Raw genomic sequence first — 17,683 nt, forward strand, 5'->3', positions numbered from 1 at the left:
TACAGCAAATTTACAGGAGTCTAGAAAACATTCAGAAGCTTTCACCAGCATCCTAGCTTATGCTCCTGAGAACAGAAATCACCTAGAAGTCTTCCTCATGTTTCTACAGCACTTAGAAAAAGTAGGCCCTCAACCACTAATTGAAAAACCTAGAAAACCCCAACACAAATCATGAGCTCTGCTTTTAAATGCTTTATTGGGAACCTTCTGTTTGGGGACAAGCCTGCCATTGTGGGATTCTTTATTTATTTTAAAATATCTGCTTCAAAACATTATTGTTCAAGGCACTGTAATTTGCATTTACAGATTAGTGGTGCACTTCAGAAAATCCTAACAAAACAACCCACTGCCTTTTTTCCAGGCTGCATTTGCCAGTGTGGGAAGAGACTGCCACCCTGTGGGCTCCATCTGAGACACAACTGCAAGCCTGCACACTCAATACAGAATTGTTGAAAATTTTATTTTTACGAAAGTGAGGTTATTTTTAGGATTTTACCCATCAATATAATAATGTTTCAAATACATAAATTCACTTATCATTCTGTACTGCACCTGAGAAAGATCAACAATTCATGAAGGCACTGTACATAGAAGGCTTTTGGAATTACAAGAAAAAAAAAAAAACAATCTACCAAATCAAGCTTTGACCATGGTTAACTAGTGCAATCACTCAGTTCACAGGTGAGTTATGTTCTAAACACAGCTTGTACCACCCTGGGGAAGGTTTAAACAGCTGTATTATGGCAATGCTGAATAGCACATACAGATAGTTTAACACCTCTTGATGTCCGAAGCTCATTTGTATTTGTAAAATCCTTCTCCAGTCTTTTTACCCAGCTTCTTTTCTTTTACCAGTTTATTCAGGAGTGGGCTGGGTGCAAAAAGAGGATTGTTGGGCTCTAATGAATGCCATCCTGGAAAGGAAGGGAAGTGGATGAATTAATAACCATTCTGTTTATATGCAAAGATAATACAGATGTGCACCTCCTTAGAAAAATACTCAAAGGTCAGAAAACTGAAGAAGGACTGGAACTTATTCTAGGCTCTCTGAGACCCTGCAGTAACCTTCATAAAGCCCAGGTCAGTACTGAGGATTATGCACAAATCTAACAATTAGTCTTCAGGCTCAATATATTCCAAACACCTTATAATCTCCATCACTGAGGATTTTAAAAAACAATTAAGAAGAACTTTTGAAATATAGTTAAGTACAAGAAAACAAAATAAAGGCTCTGCTGAAAAGAAATTCAAGTGCAAAGAAACTCCAAGCTGAATTTCTACCTGCGAGACATGGTTACTTAGAACAATGTAACACTACTCCACAGTACTGACTAAAAGCAAGAGAGGTTCCACTGAAAATGCCATTGTCAAAGTGGCATTCTGCCACAGAGAATGTTCAAGCTGCTCATTCAAAAGAACACAACAACCATCAACAAGCCATCACCAGTGATGTACGTTTTTGTTACTGCATTGACATTCACTTACTAACTGAAGTGACAGGGAGGTGGTTTACTTACATCTTTTGAGATATTTATGGGTTTCCTATTAAGAATGAAAATTTGGTTGGTAGAAAATGGATAGGGAGCCTCAACTTCTGTTGTTTTTCATATAATTCCTCACCTCCAGTACATGTCACTCTCCTACTGATTCTTTTTAGTTATATAAAGTACCGTTAATGCCAATTAATGGTATTATTTTCCAACAGTACTTGATGAAGTCAGCAAAGCCACAACTGTTCTGTCCCCATGTACAAAGGGGTACAGGCATGCAATACAAATGCTGTACTCACACAGCCTTCTGAGCCGAATTCTAACTCCTTTCTCCTCAACAGTTCAAAGGCTATTACCATAAACATTCAGTCTAAATAATTAAGAGTCACATTTGCATTAGAAGATTTACAATTTAGCTAAGAAGTGGAAAGGCAGAAAAAAAGAAACATGCAGTACCATCTATAATGTATTTACTGGTATCCAACCCAACATAGTCCAGCAGTTCAAATGGACCCATGGGATAGCCAGCCCCAAGCTTCATAGCAACATCAATATCTTCCTTTGATGCATCTCCTAGAGAAAAGATTGACAGTTTGATGAACAGAGAAGATTCCGCATCTCCTTGGCACCACTTATGAATAATTAACATGGTGTTATTTCACCCTGGTGCAGCTCTTCACAGAAATCTCTGCCACAAAAACTGGAGTCAGCACACAAATGCTGGAGCATAAAGCTGAACCTCTCACCAAAAAAAAAAAAAAAAAAAAAAAAAAGCAAGCCCTGCAGGCCTGCTTTCCATTTTCCTGGTTTTCTATTGCATTTCAATACAGAGCACTGCACTACTGATGGAGCCACAGCTACAATGCTGATCGTACCAGAACAACAAAAGGAAGAACTGGCCACTCTGAAGAAACAAGAGCTGCTTTTAGAGGCAGCAGAACAGGATAAGTGAGGAAACAATTCAATTTCAGCTTCATGAGATCAGCAGCAGCTTCTGAATGATGCACAGGACAGAGTGACCCTTACACTACAACTGGCAGAACACAAGTGATATCCAGCTGATGGGTAAGGCAGGCATGGAGAGGGGAGCAGGAGCAGCTGAGTAACATACTTAGCTACAGCATTTATCACCAGAGGATATCTGTTGGGATCAGAGATGGCAGATAGGAGAGACCTGAAATGACTGTGCAGGTGCAGTTGAATTCATGAATTCCAAACCTATTTAAAAATAAATCAAAATGATCTGAAAATTGTTACTTCTACTGTCTGCGCCTATAAAAACACAAATCCTGCACTGCCATATTTAACTTTAACCTCATTCTTTAGCTGGGAATACATATTTTAGACTGTCATCAAAGCAGATGTAGCTCGAGTGCACACCTCTAACTCATACTTTGAGAAAGGCAGTGCACTTTCTCTGCAGATCCTATACAAAGGATGAAGTTACACAAACCCCAGAGGCACTTGTTAAGTAACCTCCATGCTCAATGCACACAGGCAGTCACAGTGTCCGGCAGCTTGGCAGACACAGCCTGCACAATTTATATGCCTTAGATCAGAGAACCCCAGAAACAAATTTACAAGATCTCTTGTAAAAGTAACAACTTCAGTGACAGTTCTGTACGAACTAATAATTTATATATACATTATTTTACTCTTTAAAGATGACAATGATTTTTTTAAGCCGCATTTTATTTCTGAGAAGCTGAGGAGGGTGGCCTTACCTAATTCTAGCATCATTTCAGTTCCCCAAATTCAAACACAGCTAAATCCTCAGCTCATTTGCAGTTGATGTAGGCATACAGACTTATTCTCTCACCAGATTTGTCCCACTTTGTCAAACGTGGGACTTGGCCACCTGACAGTTTCATTACAATGTAATAAAAAATAGTAGAAGGGCAAACAAGGGCTGTATCCCTAGTTCATTCTAGTCTCTCCTAGTAGAAAGCAGACTTCCATAGAAACTCAGCTGACTGCTCTTTAGCATTTCCACTAAGGACAGAGCACTATACATTAATATTTACAATATGCCCCATTTAAGTCATTGTTAATATACTAAAGGTATGTTGCTTATGCAAAAGTACACATATAACAGAATGAGATTTAGTATAAATAACAACTCAAGGACTAGCACAATAAAATGGCATTTCAGTGCTTGGAGTTACCCAGAAAGAGACCCAATTTCACTTAATGCAGATGACAATCTGGCTCAAGTGTCTACTCTGAGAATAAGCACAAAGAATATGGTAAAAATTTAACCTGAACATATGAATTAAAAGACAGCCATCAGCCCTCCCAAGACATCAACTAACTTTTTAAATAGATTTCATTGGAGGTAAAAAGTCACAAATGAACTTCAGCAAGTTTGGAAATATAATGTGGGAAAAAGCACAAAAATAAAAAAAATTGAATCAAAATATTCTTTTGCTTAGGCAAAAGCAGTCAGCTTTAACATACAAACTCTGTGACTGATTTCTTCTGCATATAATTAAAAGTTCTGTTGTCTCCTGAAATATGCACAATGATACATATCACTTAACAAAGGCACCTCTTTTAAACACACTGAAACATCCAGACACTTTATTCAAAACTGACTTTTTCTAAAAGAATAATGCCCCCCCTTGCATTCATGCCTTTGCCTTTCAAGTCACTAAATTTGCTCTTTTCTCCCTTTGAGATGTAATTAGGTACATCTGTTGATGGATAAACAAGTAGTGTTGTTCCTTTTTTTCTTCTTTTTTTTGAAATCAAACCATCTTTTCTCTTCCATGTGCTTTAAAAGAAATTTTTAATATTTAAAGCATATTTGGTGGAATCCTGAAAATGGAGTGCTTTCATCTGTAAAAAAGCAGTGATTTCAAAAACAAAATGTTTCAAATGACATTCTTAGTAGCATGGAGCTACGAGCAGAGCACTTGAAATAAAAGCAATTATAGTCTGTAATTTCATCTTTATCCACTACATTCATTATTGGCTTCTTTTCAAAACAAGCTTCAATGCTTTGAAAAATTCAGTGGTTCTTTGGGGATTCATGATTATTTTTACCTGCATATTAATGTAAAAGGGAACAGCAGTGAGACTGGAATTCCTGAAGAACCTATGTTAAAAATCAACACAGAAGAGGAACAGGAAGTTTTATGTGGCAATAGCTGAGCTCAAATCACTTCTGTGCCAGTTCCATAGTGTGACACTATTACAGCACTTACCACAAAACCGGTGGGGTTTTTTCATAAGTCCCATATAGGCGAACCCAGAAGAACTTTGTTAATGGTCCCATTATGGGGCTTTCAAACACTTTTATCAATATTTTTATCATGGAACTACACTCACCTTTCCACCCCCAAGCCAGAAATGTTTTCCACTCCAGGAATTTCACACGCAAGTACCTTCCAACTCTGCATAACCTGACATTTCAAAGTGAAGGCAAGGCCCTTCCAGCTACACATGCTACACATGTTGGCTCATACTTAACATTCCCTATTCACTTCCAGTCTTTAATGTCTGAAAATTTTGAGGGAATCCCAAGGCTTTTCTGAAGCAATGTAACATTTAGCAGTGTTATGTATCAACATCCCTTGAAGTCAATACCCCACCAAGTACCTCTCTCAAAAAGTCGAACAGCTTCCATCATATATGGCACCAAGAGACGGTTGACAATAAACCCTGGAGTATCCTAGGAAAAATAAAAAAGGGATTCTAAGTAAACACTCTTTACCAGAACTACACTCAAATGCTACATGACAAATAAAACAAGTGGATGAAGACAGCATTATCATCACTTAAGATACTCTTTAAACTGTGTTTTTCATCTCATTTATCTGCTCAGTATTAGAGCATAAAACATTGTGAAATTCAAATAAGGAATGGCACATAAACAGTCATCATGACTGAGAACAGTAAGACTACTAAAAGCCCAAAGCAATTAATCTTAAAAACAATTTAATATGGCTAGTATTTTCTCTATCAAGAATCTAATCCTGAAGATTAGGAGAAAAGCAGCTCTTCCCCAGCAGGTTTTTGTGTGTCCACTACCAGAAGCACTCCTGACTAAATAGTCTGCTTCTCCCCCATTGCTCACTGATGATCTGCACTTTTGAAAGTTAGGATCATTTTAACAGCATATATCAACACTAGCAAAGAAAAGATAAGACACATGCTGTCAGAACATAACAAATGAATACAAAACTTCTTTTGAATGAGCATCAATCCAAATCACAAACAATCAACCAAACACAAGAGAAGGAGTTTTGAAAATATTGTATTATTTTGTGTATTACTACTGTTTCAGATGTTTATTATTCATTCCACTTTATCTCAATATTCAATCAGGAGAATCCCAACCAATGCTTCTTCTATAAGCAAGAATTAAAAAAAAAAAAAAAAAAAAAAAAAAAAAAGAAAAAGTTCAGGCATGAATACTGCATTATTCTCTATCCAAGCTAATTTATAACAATTCATCCTATATTCTACACATTGCATAGTACTAAACTGTGACAGAAATAGGAGAAAAGTCAACTGAGGCCACAGAACAATTTAGCCAGAATTTAGAGAACATAGCCAGAAAGAGAGTACAGCACCCAGAAGCTGAATTAATTAATCTGGTAACTACTGGATTGCAGGCCCTTCTTTTTATGATCAACTGTCTCCTGGGGACTGTGAAACTCAAAGCAGTAGCTTGCATAAAGCTATCCAGACCACAGCTTAATGGATTCAGAAAAAGTGAGCTTTCGAAGCAGGGTGTTTCTCTAGAGAAAAAAACCCAAAGCTGAGAAGAAATTAAGACTAATATGTGTCTAGTTACTGCAGTCTTAAGAAAAACTTGCAATGAGCACATGCCATGGAGGACTCAGCCAACTGCCTCACAGTACAAGAGGCAGCAGTTTTGTCTCTGGCATGGCTAAATATGAGCTCCTGCTTAAGCTCTCCAGTCTACGAATCTGCAGGACTTGAAAAAAAGACTCCTTAACAGTAAGCCCTGATACCTGTGAGTTTTGCTGCTCTAGACAAGATGTCTATAGTCACTGGACCTTGAAGAATTTGTGGCAAATGTGAGTGTTTTTTTTGTCAAATTGCTTTTAATTACGAAGACAAGTGGGACAAGAAGCCTGGAAATTCTTGAAGTACTCACACATCTACTAAAACCTACCACCTTGAAATTAACAAAGACAGACCCTCTGAACACTATATTGTCAAAATGTACTCACCTTACAACTGACAGGACTCTTTCCTACTGCTTTACTGAAATCCATAAGTGATTCAAAAGTCTTTTGGCTGGTCATTGGAGTCTTGATGACCTGGGTACAGGAAAGGAGAGAGAGCATAAGTATATTTATGAGCAGAATCTCTCTCATTTCCCCATTAGAGCAATGTAATCCAGAACGTTCTTCCTGAAATTCACAAAATGTTTCACATAAAACAACTTCAATGGATAGATATGTAACAGGCACAGAACTATTTTAAACAGGCTATTTTACACAGATACAGCATTTCGCAGTATTGTGTTTCTTTAAGACTCTTTCCCACTCAGCCTCTGTCGATGGATGGTAAAAAGCATTTTTTGAACGCACACTTAGAAGATTATAGGATATCCAAACAACTTTAAAAGCTACATAGTCACTGTTGCCTTGGGAAACAAAAGGACATCACTCTAGAGAACCATTTGAACAGCTGTAGTTCCTGATATAACAGGTACTAACAGCTACTCCACCTCACTAGAACCCCCTCTCAGGTAATTTTATGGAGTGATAAGGTTTCTCCTTGGCTTCCTTTTCTCAAGCTAAACAACTCCAGCTCCCTCAGCTGCTCCTCAGGTGAATTATTTTCTGGATCCTTCATCAGCTCTGTTTCCTTACTCTGGACCTGTTGCAGCATCTCAATGTCTTTCTTGTAGTTAAAGGCCCAGACTGAATACAGCATTTGAGGTGTGGCCGCACCAGTGCCAAGTACAGGGGACAGTCACTGCTCTGATCCCTCTGGACACACTATTCCTGACACAAGGCAGGATACCATTGGCCTCCTTGGCCCCCTGGGCACAGCTGGCTCATGCTCAGCAGCTATCAGCCAGCACTCTCAGATCCTTTTCCTCTGGTCAGATTTCCAGCTCCTTTCCCAGCCTGTAGCACTAGAAACATAGAAACTGACTGACTTTGTTACAAAAGTGACAAGGCAAGAAGAGTCATCTCCTGACATTTTCTATTGATTCCTACACTCGTATCAGCACTTCTTATGAAGAAGCCTCCCTGTTTGAAATGATGGCTAAAAACAGCACCTCTGTTTGACAGTTCAGTGGAGAATTTAGGAACCTTGAGACTGAAGGACTTAGTTACCTCTGTCTCTTAAACCCACCCCTCAACAGAGACTGCATCGCCCTCTATTCACTAGAGGTAGCAAATTCCATATCAGAAGAGCTGCAAGCTGAGATCTGCTCTGTCAATCCAACTGAAAGCTCAGTGCTGACAATCACACTGCAGAGCTGCAGTTACTGCTACCATGGAACAGGATGCTAACAGCCCCTGTAAGGTGTGCTCATGAGACACTCACCTCCACCAGCTTCATCATAGGCACAGGATTGAAGAAATGGAGACCACCAAATCGGTCCTGCCGGGTGGTTGCGTTTGCCATCGTTGTGATTTGCAAGGATGAAGTGTTGCTTGCAAATATTGTATGCCTGGAAATAAGAAATATATAGACTGCATAAAGGACAGTAGGAGAGTGAGGCACTAAACATAAATAGACATCCATTGGCTAGCCAGCTAAGAGTTCTCAGAAATACCCCTGCAGTTTATCAGGTCCTTTTGATAAGGTCTAAGCACAGCAATCAAAGATTTGATGAGGAAAAAAACAGACAAAATTTAAGATCTACCATGCACAGGACACTGCAAAGGATACACAAAATGCCAAGCATTTTAAGACATATGAAGTCCTTTTGCAGACATAAACCAGATTTACAAACTACAGTTTATAATGGTTTGAGCTTTTTGTTTGTTTGGGTTTTTCTTCCCAAAAATATCTCAAAACCTCAACAGCCCTGTTATCACACCAAAAATTTACAGAAATGGCTTTTTCTTCAAATCATGAAAATCAGAAACTAAATTAGAGATTTAAACCTACCTTTCATTTTTGGGCTGCATCCTACCATCCCTTCAAAAGGTTATCCTACTGGACTCAGCAAATGTTTATCTACATTAATATTTTGCTTACATTGTACTAAGATGTAACTGAGGTTTACAACAGCTTTCAGAAAAGTTATGTTCAAGGCACAGGGCCATCTTACAGTGGCATTAAAGAAAACATTTCAACACAAAAACACCCACTTTGTTTTCCTTTTTTTATTATGTTTTCTTTTTTTTTTTTTTTTTTAATATAGTGAAGAACATAAAAAAATCCTGAAAATTCCTGTTTTCTCTTCTTACAAATATTCTTTTATTATCCTCCCATCATAAAGTGGCCTTACACTGTTCTGAGGTAAGGTACTAAAAGGAGCATTCTGCGTTTCATAGTTTTGACCTTGCAAGGTCAATGCAAACAAAAGTAACTTACTTTCAGCAAAAATTTGCCACTGTATATAAAAATTAAAGCATTCATATAAAAAAGAAGCACATTTATTTGTAAAATGTAATAATTGCTAGGTTTATAGCAGAGTTACTTCAATACCTCTTCTGTAGCCTCACACAATAGAAAGCTTTGGAAAAAAGAAAAGTATTGAATTTGCTTGAACAAGTGCATTTTAGTTACACTTTCTTCTCTGACCAACCAATTTATTTCAGTTGAGTTTAAAACAGAATTTTCATGCCTCTGTGACTTAGACTTACACAATCCACTCTTCAGGTGACATCAGAGTTGGGAGGGTTTGGGAAGCCAGTAGGAGTGAAGCCATAGAGGTGGCTTTCCCAGCACCAGAGTGCTTTCTCTTGGTGCCATCTAGTGGCTGAGGGAAAGATGTCAAAAGCAGAGCCCAACACAAGAGAAACATTAATAAATACTTCCAATAAATCAGACTCTTACAAGGCAACTGCCTTACATAGCAAACACTGAGTAACATCTGGGAAAACATTGGTCAGGTCCAAGCTGAGTTTCCACATCTCAAGATAAATCCTAGACTAAGGAATATTGATGGGCATTTCGTACAGTCCAGAAAAAAAAAGCAGAAAGCTAGTACAGAAAAGTTCTTAAAGTGGATACCCAAAAGTTCCTTTGTCATATTCATTATGACCCTGTTTGGAAAAGTGCTGCAGTGTCTACAATAATCCTAGCCTGATCTTTTTCAAATGGAAATGCAAGACTGACTCCATTCAAGAAAAGAAAACAAAACTGAAGACTGGGTAGCAATGCTTTGCTCTGCTCCAAGAATGATGACCATGTAACACAGTAAGAAATACCAAATATGGTGAGTATAATACTGAGAGGAACACAACATACAATTCTGCCATCGGCATTTTGCAAAGCTCCAAGAACATAAATTTTTGCCAAGTTCCAAGATCATAAACCAGTATGTTCTCAGAATAATGGCACCCAAGAAACAGCATCCACTGTTTCACCTGGACAGTTACACTGCCAAGGAGCACCCCAAGTTTCCAAGGTGCTCTGGGGTTGCCAAACTCTCCTGGCTTATTACATTTAATTTGAACACTTAAGAGAAATTCACTCCCCAGTCACAAATGCAACTTCTCTCAATAAAATAACAACTTTCCCATCCCCTACATGTATCAATCCGCTTTCAGAGGAATTAGTTATTTTATAAGAAAAGGAGGAGCAATTAAGTTAATTGTGCTATGCTTTTTCAATGTAATATTTTAGTTTTTTGCGGTTCCCAGACTTATTTATTTTCCTTGGAGATGTTTTCAAAATGGGAGATGAACAAGTACGTGTTGCAGCTGAGGAAATGCATAAGACATGAAATATAGCACAAAAGTAGAAAAATGCAAGGTTTCACACATTGTATTTCACAGGCAGAATTCATCATCTTCTCATAACAACTGTAATGCACAGCCTCTCACATTTCTACCTGCTATCATCCACCCCTGTGGTAAGCCCTGATTTGAATGAAGCCAAGTTTTCCCTCCACAGCATCCCACAGGTCCTTCCTGGTCTCTCCCTGTAACCCACACTTCAGAGGGTCACCAATGCCCAGAACCCCTCAGAAGCAAAGCTCCTCCTGAGACTCAAAGATGTCTTTAAACAAATCCTGTCCTTGTTACCTATTAACCGCAAGTCTACCACCCCTTCTGACACAACAGTCCATAAAATAGGTTTATAAATTTTGAGCTAATCAGTCTTAGAAAAGGCTGTAGAATTCTTGTACTGACAGAGAGAGCTTTCCATTCCAGTACAGTGCTATGTGGGATGAGTAAAGCCTACTGCTTCCTTCTAACACATGGAAAAACACTCACTACAGGTTTTTGTCTTTCCCCACACTAGCTCTATACTCTCACAGTTACAAATTACCTTTTGTATCCAAGCTAATATTTTAAACATTTGACTACTAAGTTTCATTATTTGATGGGATTTTCATCTAGACTGCCTACATTGCAGCCCATTTTCTTTGCCATTCACTTCACTTTCCTTTATCCTACACATAAGATATCAGTGTGTTTACAATAATTTCCAAATATCCTCTTAAAAAGGAAGGCTTCTTGTCTTAGCCATTTTTTCCAAACTCTATAGAATCATCCCTTTTGCAATGGGGAGGAGCATATTTGAACAACTCCCAATAGCTTTTAACACTGTAATGTAAAATTTGAAATCTTACAGCAGCTATACTGGAAACAGCTCAGTCTTACAAAAAATAGCCTCAGGTGTTCCAAACACATATATTTTTAAGTGAGGCTACAAGTCCCCACGCCCACATTTCCCTGCTAACTGGTTTTTAGACAGGTCACCATTTAGTACACTCCAATTTGCCCATTAAATACTCAGGCAATCAATGGTCTGTTTGCACAAAATAGGCACAACCCAACCATAACAAGGTACTCTCATAAATGCAGAAGGCAGCTATTTACTTTTGGGTGTCAGGGTATTAGCAAGTTACCCTCTGCTCAGTACATGGCTGCTTGTGATAATTTACTGTTTTCAAAATTACCAGGTAATTTTAATTACTGACAGTGTGAGAAAGCCTGAAAATTTCCCCAGACTGAAGTCAACTACCGATAACATCTTTTCTCCCTTGACATATTTAAATCACAGCTTGCCCAGTCTACAGGTTAGACAAGAATACCTGTTAGCCAATACCCCCAGATTTACCTGCAAGCAGTCAAGGTCCTGAGATCCTGACTCATCAATTACAAGGCTCAAATTTCTAAGACTGCATGCTCACCTTAACAGCATTTTTGGGCTTAGATACAATTCAACAGTAACTTCCAACAGTCATGAAATATAGTTCAGAGACATTTCTAGGGACTTTCAGTAACTGAATGAGTGCCTACTAAAATACTATTTACACTTTTACACCACACATAATAACCAGCAACGGCTGTTTCATAACTCCTGTAACAATACAAAGTAATGTTAGTTCACCTAAGACATTTTTGAGCTGACTGAGACTTCTTAAAACTTGATTATCTCAGGTGTGCTCGAAATAAATACTTTAGCATCCCAATTCCCTATTTAAGTGTGGGAACACAGCACTAACAGTAACCTATGTGTACTGGAACAATTCTACTGTTGTGAATTTGTAGTTGGATTTAGATTTGAACTTGCCAAAGTAGATGGGCAATCTTAATGACTAAACACACCTGAAGCAATAAATGAAGCAATGCAACAAGCAAATGAAGCAATGCAACACACTTTAGGATGGTTGTAATACATGCACTTGGCACAAAAACTATTTCACACCAACGTGATAGTTGGGAGCTAGTCTAAGACAGCAAAGCTCATTTATAAATATAGCAGCTAAGAAAATAGAGAACTAACTGTATGTATAAAAACAGGAAACAAAATAGTCTAAGTTTCAAAATGTAACAGGAAAAATACACATACTCTGGAGCAAACTTATCCAGCGTCTTGAAGAGTTCATTTTTAACTTCCATGTTCTCCACAATGGCTTCTATCACCAAATCCGTGCTGTGGACCACTGATGCTGCATCTGTGCTTGTTGTGAGGTTCTTCAAGGTCTTCTTAATGAACTCAGCACCAGCCTAAAACATTTTTAAGCAGCTGTAATGTCTATTTACAGTGATTTAATTTACTTTTACATGAGAATCCCCTTATGTACGCTGGTGTTTTTGACAACCCCAAAATGCAGACACTCTTCCACATTTCCAAATCAATGAGAAAGTTCTAAGTGTATAGAGTTACAATGCTTTCCACTGACAAAATTTTCCTAACCAATCAAGTCTGTTCTGAAGCAGAGACCTTTAAACTCATTCTTTTAGGAAGACCATTTGCTGTAGTCCAACCTTCAGCACCAGAGTCTGAGTGATCACCTGGTTGGTCAATCAGTAGCTATAGTTTCAGTGAAAAAATGGGGGGAAATGTTTTTCACTAGTAAATCTGTTGACATAGTTTGTGAGGGCAGAAATCAAACAGAAATGCAAGACTTTTAGCCAAGGGTAAAAGGAGATGTAGTACAAATTCAAAAAGCTCTACATAGTAGAATATAATGTCATACAAAAAGTGCAAGTATTATGTGGATGGTTTCTTTTTGATTACAAGACTCCCCATAATTATGTATGTATGCTCTACTCATCCTGGCACTTTCATACTCCTGCAAACAAGCCCTTTCATTTCCTTTGTCTGCTGCATCACTTTCTGGCAACTATCAGTGTCAGCATACATTGTATATGTTAATAAGTATCAAAAGAATAAATAAATCTGCTGTGGACTTTAGAGAAACAAGCACAGCAACAAGTAACCCTGAGGATACAAAGTTAGACTCATCAGCTGCTCCACAGTGGCTTGCTCCAAGTGCAAAGTTATACATCCAAGGTCTCACTTGCACTCTCATTTTCTTTGCAGTAATCCTGTGCCCAAGTTTTAAAAAGGAAAAAAAACAATAAAAGACTACTTACTCACATATTAAGATAATTTTGTTACTATTTGTCTTTGAACAAAAGGGGTGCATTCCCAGGTAAGCAATCAAAGACTGCTTGCTTTTAAGTTACAATGAATAATTTGACTCAATTTCACACTTAGCATCTGTTTTAAAAGATTGCCAAGTTGGTTTAAAACTTTATCTTAAAGGTGAAGTTTATTAAGGAAAGAAAATGAGGTAAAACAATTTTCACTCTCCCTAAATTAAAAAAAACCACACTGAAAGTCTAGATTCTTGAGCACACTGGGGAAAAAAGTTTTCTTTTTAAGCAAGTATAATTATATGTTGTGTAATGCATAACTGCAATGTCATAAGTTGAATATGGAAGTTTTTATTCTTCCAAGTTTTCCTAGAGGAATAAAGAAGAAGGCATCAACCTCAGGCTTATCTGCAAACTTCTTCTTTGTAACTCTCTTCAAACTCTCTTCAATTCCTTTTGTAGACTTTTTAAGGATTTCATCTGACTGGTCAACTAACACCACAGTGTGACCACTGGCTGCTGCAACCTGAAAGGTAAAAAAAAAAAAAAAAATTAACATCAATGTCACAAAACAACCAACCATATTGATTTGTGTAGGCAGATAATATGCTAAGCATTTAGGCAAAAGTGAGCTAAAAGACATTGAATTGAATGCATTTGACTAGAAAAATCATAAAAGTCTGTATACAGTTGGGGTGATGCTGAAGGGATAAAGGTCTCAAACAACTTGAGGGAAAAGGATAAAGAAATCTCTCTCTCACATACTGTCTGCAGAATCTTGTGTCTGAAGGCATCTAAATTCTGTGGCTGTGGCTAGAAAATAAACAGCCATCTTGACAGGAACAAGTGTTTTAGCTGAGAGCCTTGGATCTTGTAAGGAAGAGGGCTGTGGAGACCAAAATTGGAACACTGGCAGGGTGAGCAGGTGACACAAGGGATGGCCAGTCCTGTGTCCCCAGAACACAGCTCTGCTGTCAGGCCATGGGCACATCCCTGCAACAACAGGAAAGTGACAGTGGAGCTGGGAGCAGGAATGAACTTTTGCCACTCCAGGATTCCACACAGACAGGAATGGCTGCAAAGTCTCCTTACTATGCACTTGGTGAAAACACTGGCTCAGCTGCACACAGGAGCATGGCATTGCCTTTTTAGTTGATATTTAAATTAATTCCAAACACGTAATGTCACTGTCTCATACTGCATCAGCATATTAAAGATCAGCTGCTCATTATCTGTTATTTCACTGTTACTTTATTTATGTTCCTCTTGTTAGTTAGCAACAGTCTATCTTCACTTTCAGAATCCTTGAACTAACAGAGTTGTGATTTAGTAGGTGTGCAAAACAGATATTAAAACATGGTTCAACTGATGGTTTTAAGTCTCTCAACTTCAGAGGTTCCCTCCTGCAATATTTACCTTGCATTTAACCTTACATCTGATGACTAAAGACTTATGCACTCACAAGATCTACTCCAACAAAGCCAGCTGAAACAAAAGTACAGATACCTCATGAAGAAAAGCATGGTGATAGTCTCATCCAATTTGCCTCACTAACCTAGCAAATAAAGAAATGCCAGATTGTCTCTGGACAGCAACAGTAGAGCTTTAACAAGAGGTAAGTCTGCAGACAGATATTTCTTTATTCAACTTGGGTTTTTATTTTCACTATGGCCATTCCATAAAAACCCCTTAAACCCTTACTTCTACTCAAAACACTTCATCTGTTGCTGATAATTTGTAACAGAGAAGCAAGACTCTTTAATCTTCAGATGAAAAATCATTACCAAGTACATTTTTAAGAGGTGCTTCACTGAGGATCCATTTATGACACCATCACTGGTGTCACAGCTGGTGAAAAATCCTAGAAAAATTAACATCTCCCATTTCCCACCATATTTACATGGACAGGGAGAAGGCAAATGAGACAAGGTCATACCATTTCCATGCAACTCAAATGCACACTTGCCTAAACTCTACTATCCAATGATCTTAAGAATGCTATACAAGAAACATGAGTGCTGGGGAGTCAATTAATGCTTTTCTCATACAGAAGTGCTTTTCACAGGGCAGAATCAAAAATTATGTCTTTCAGCCACACCTTTTAGCATGCAAAAGCAAAAGGAGACAATTTCTTAAGTGTTCAAAACAGGATGAAAATCAGCTTTATTAATAGGGTACAGGGGAGACACCACTCAATGACCTCTGCTTTGAGATAATTTTGGATTGATAAATTGGAGGCAGATGGTCAGCCAAACAATCCTGGGTCCTTTACAGTGGTAGAGGCCTGCAACCCCTGTTACTGTCAAATACCAGACATGTTTCTTTTGACAAGCTGCTCTCTGAAAATGTGCAGTCCAGCAGAACAAGGTCAGCTTACTTACCTGGAAAATTATAAGCTTTGCATAGTGTACATGTTCCCTAAATGAAAGAACAACTTTTTTCCAAGTTGTTCTTTAATGGCTCTTCAGTGGAAACCTGAAGCTCTAGTGCTACAACACAGAGGAGTGTTGTTATCAGAAAAGTGAATAAATGACTATTTTCTCAGCAAAAAAAAAAAAAAAAAGAAAAAAGTCTCTGTACTCCTTCTGCTAGAGATTTGCCAGAATGTAAGAAATCTTTCATTCTGAGCAGCAAACCTATTAACTGATAGAAATTGAGAACTGCTATTCATGAACTCCAGCTCCAGCCTCAGTCAGTCTCTGTTTGGATGTTTGCCTACTCCCCTTATTCTTTGTGAAGTTTGTGAACTACCCTGGTATCCTGAGCAACAAGTTTTTTCTCTGAATTAACTAAGTGCAGAAACTTTCAATCACTGAAAGGACTCTTCAGTTTCATATCCAAAAGCTGTCAAGTTAAAGGTGAACTTTAAAGGCCTGAGATTAAACTCTGGAAAATAAGTACTTCTTAAATATTAACCACTTCATAATTCTGAAGATAACTGACAGCCAAATGCTCATTTTAGCTGCTGCCTTCTAGTGGTAAGTATCTAAAATGTTAATTGATCTGCTCCCTTGCCAAGTTAGAAGAATCTTCTTTCCAACCATTTTCCACATATCATTACTCACTGTCTGCTTACAATTAGCCCACGCATTGTCTTAAGAATCACCTTAAGCAATTTAAGCCATGAGCCTGTGGTGTTTCTCGCCAACCCGTCTGACCTGAAGCCGTGTCGCTCAGCAGAAGAGTGGAAGTTGAGCAAGCAGAGAGCAGCGACACTTTGTACCCCGCAGCGGGCGCGTCCCAGCACGGCCGGGACACAGCGCAGCCACACAAACACCGCCCGGACAGGCAAGCGCGAAGGAGTCTGACCACGGGCTACAGCACATCGCGCTCGGAGCGTTGTTTTGCTCTGTTCCGGGTTTTATTAATGCTGGTCGCCCGCCCCTTCCCGCCCGGGGCAGCAGCAGGGCCGGCCCGGCTCGGAGCGCAGGGCCCGGCTCGGAGCGCAGGGACGCGGGCGCGGCAGCCCGGGAAGGGCCCGAGGCGGCCCCGAGCACCCGCCGGGCCCGGCCGCCATGGCGCCGCCGCCCCGCCGCGCTCACCTGGGCGATGCCGGCGCCCATCAGGCCGCCGCCGATGATCGTGACATGCTTGATGAGCAGCTTCTTGGCGGCCGCCGTGGCGGCGTCGGAGGAGGCGGCGCGAACGAAGTGGCGGGTGGCGAAAGCCATGGCGAAGGCACGGAGCGAGCGGCGCGGCCGGGACGGGCGGGGCCGGGCCGCGCTCCGCCCCGGGGGAAGGGGCAGGTTCCGGCCGCCGGTCCCAGCTGCCCGCCGGCGGGAGAGGCGCGCTGGGTCTTTCGCTTTCACCTCAGGTTCCTTAAGAGCCACGCAGCGAGGCCAAGGTCAGCCCTCGGCTGGCGCTGGGCCGGCCGAGGCTGCGCTGATGCCCGCCCTTTGCGCGGAGGTGACCGCGCTGCCCTCAGCGTCACCTTCCCGCTGCCGCTGCGCACAGGATCAATCCATGCGGTTCGAAAGACCTCCGAGACCATCGAGTCCAACCCGTGACCAAACACCACCATGCCAACTGGGCCATGGCACCAAGTGGCCACATCATCCAGTCTTCCCTTAAACACCTTCAGTGACTCCGCAGCCCATTCCAATGTCAAATCACCCTCTCTGTGAAGGGTTCAACTGTGTCTGCCGATACAGCTCAAGACTGTGTCCTCTCATTCTGTCACTGGTT

At 39.9% G+C, this 17,683-nt stretch overlaps 1 protein-coding gene across 1 annotated transcript; it reads right to left on the minus strand.

Moving 5' to 3' along the window:
- Window positions 1–439: 439 nt before the first annotated feature.
- On the minus strand, window positions 440–17,629 carry HADH (hydroxyacyl-CoA dehydrogenase). Its single transcript, XM_079307344.1, has 8 exons — window positions 17,041–17,629; window positions 13,896–14,024; window positions 12,465–12,622; window positions 8,031–8,157; window positions 6,695–6,784; window positions 5,091–5,163; window positions 1,947–2,063; window positions 440–914 (listed from the first exon to the last, which is right to left on the minus strand). Exons 1-8 carry the CDS (start codon window positions 17,167–17,169, stop codon window positions 796–798), a joined length of 942 nt encoding a protein of 313 aa, XP_079163470.1. The 5' UTR covers window positions 17,170–17,629; the 3' UTR covers window positions 440–795.
- Between the last annotated feature and the right edge of the window lie 54 nt (window positions 17,630–17,683).

The sequence above is a fragment of the Erithacus rubecula genome (assembly GCF_903797595.1).
Source record: "Erithacus rubecula genome assembly, chromosome: 5".
In the NCBI taxonomy this organism is placed as follows: Eukaryota; Metazoa; Chordata; class Aves; order Passeriformes; family Muscicapidae; genus Erithacus; species Erithacus rubecula.

Excerpts from the sequence above, each read along its gene's own strand:
- HADH (XM_079307344.1), bottom strand. The coding sequence starts at position 17,169 with ATGGCTTTCGCCACCCGCCACTTCGTTCGCGCCGCCTCCTCCGACGCC. Across the intron at positions 8,158-12,464 it reads CTGGATAAGTTTGCTCCAGA|GCATACAATATTTGCAAGCA; the intron begins GTATGTGTATTT and ends TCTTATTTCCAG. Across the intron at positions 6,785-8,030 it reads CTATGATGAAGCTGGTGGAG|GTCATCAAGACTCCAATGAC; the intron begins GTGAGTGTCTCA and ends TCCTGTACCCAG.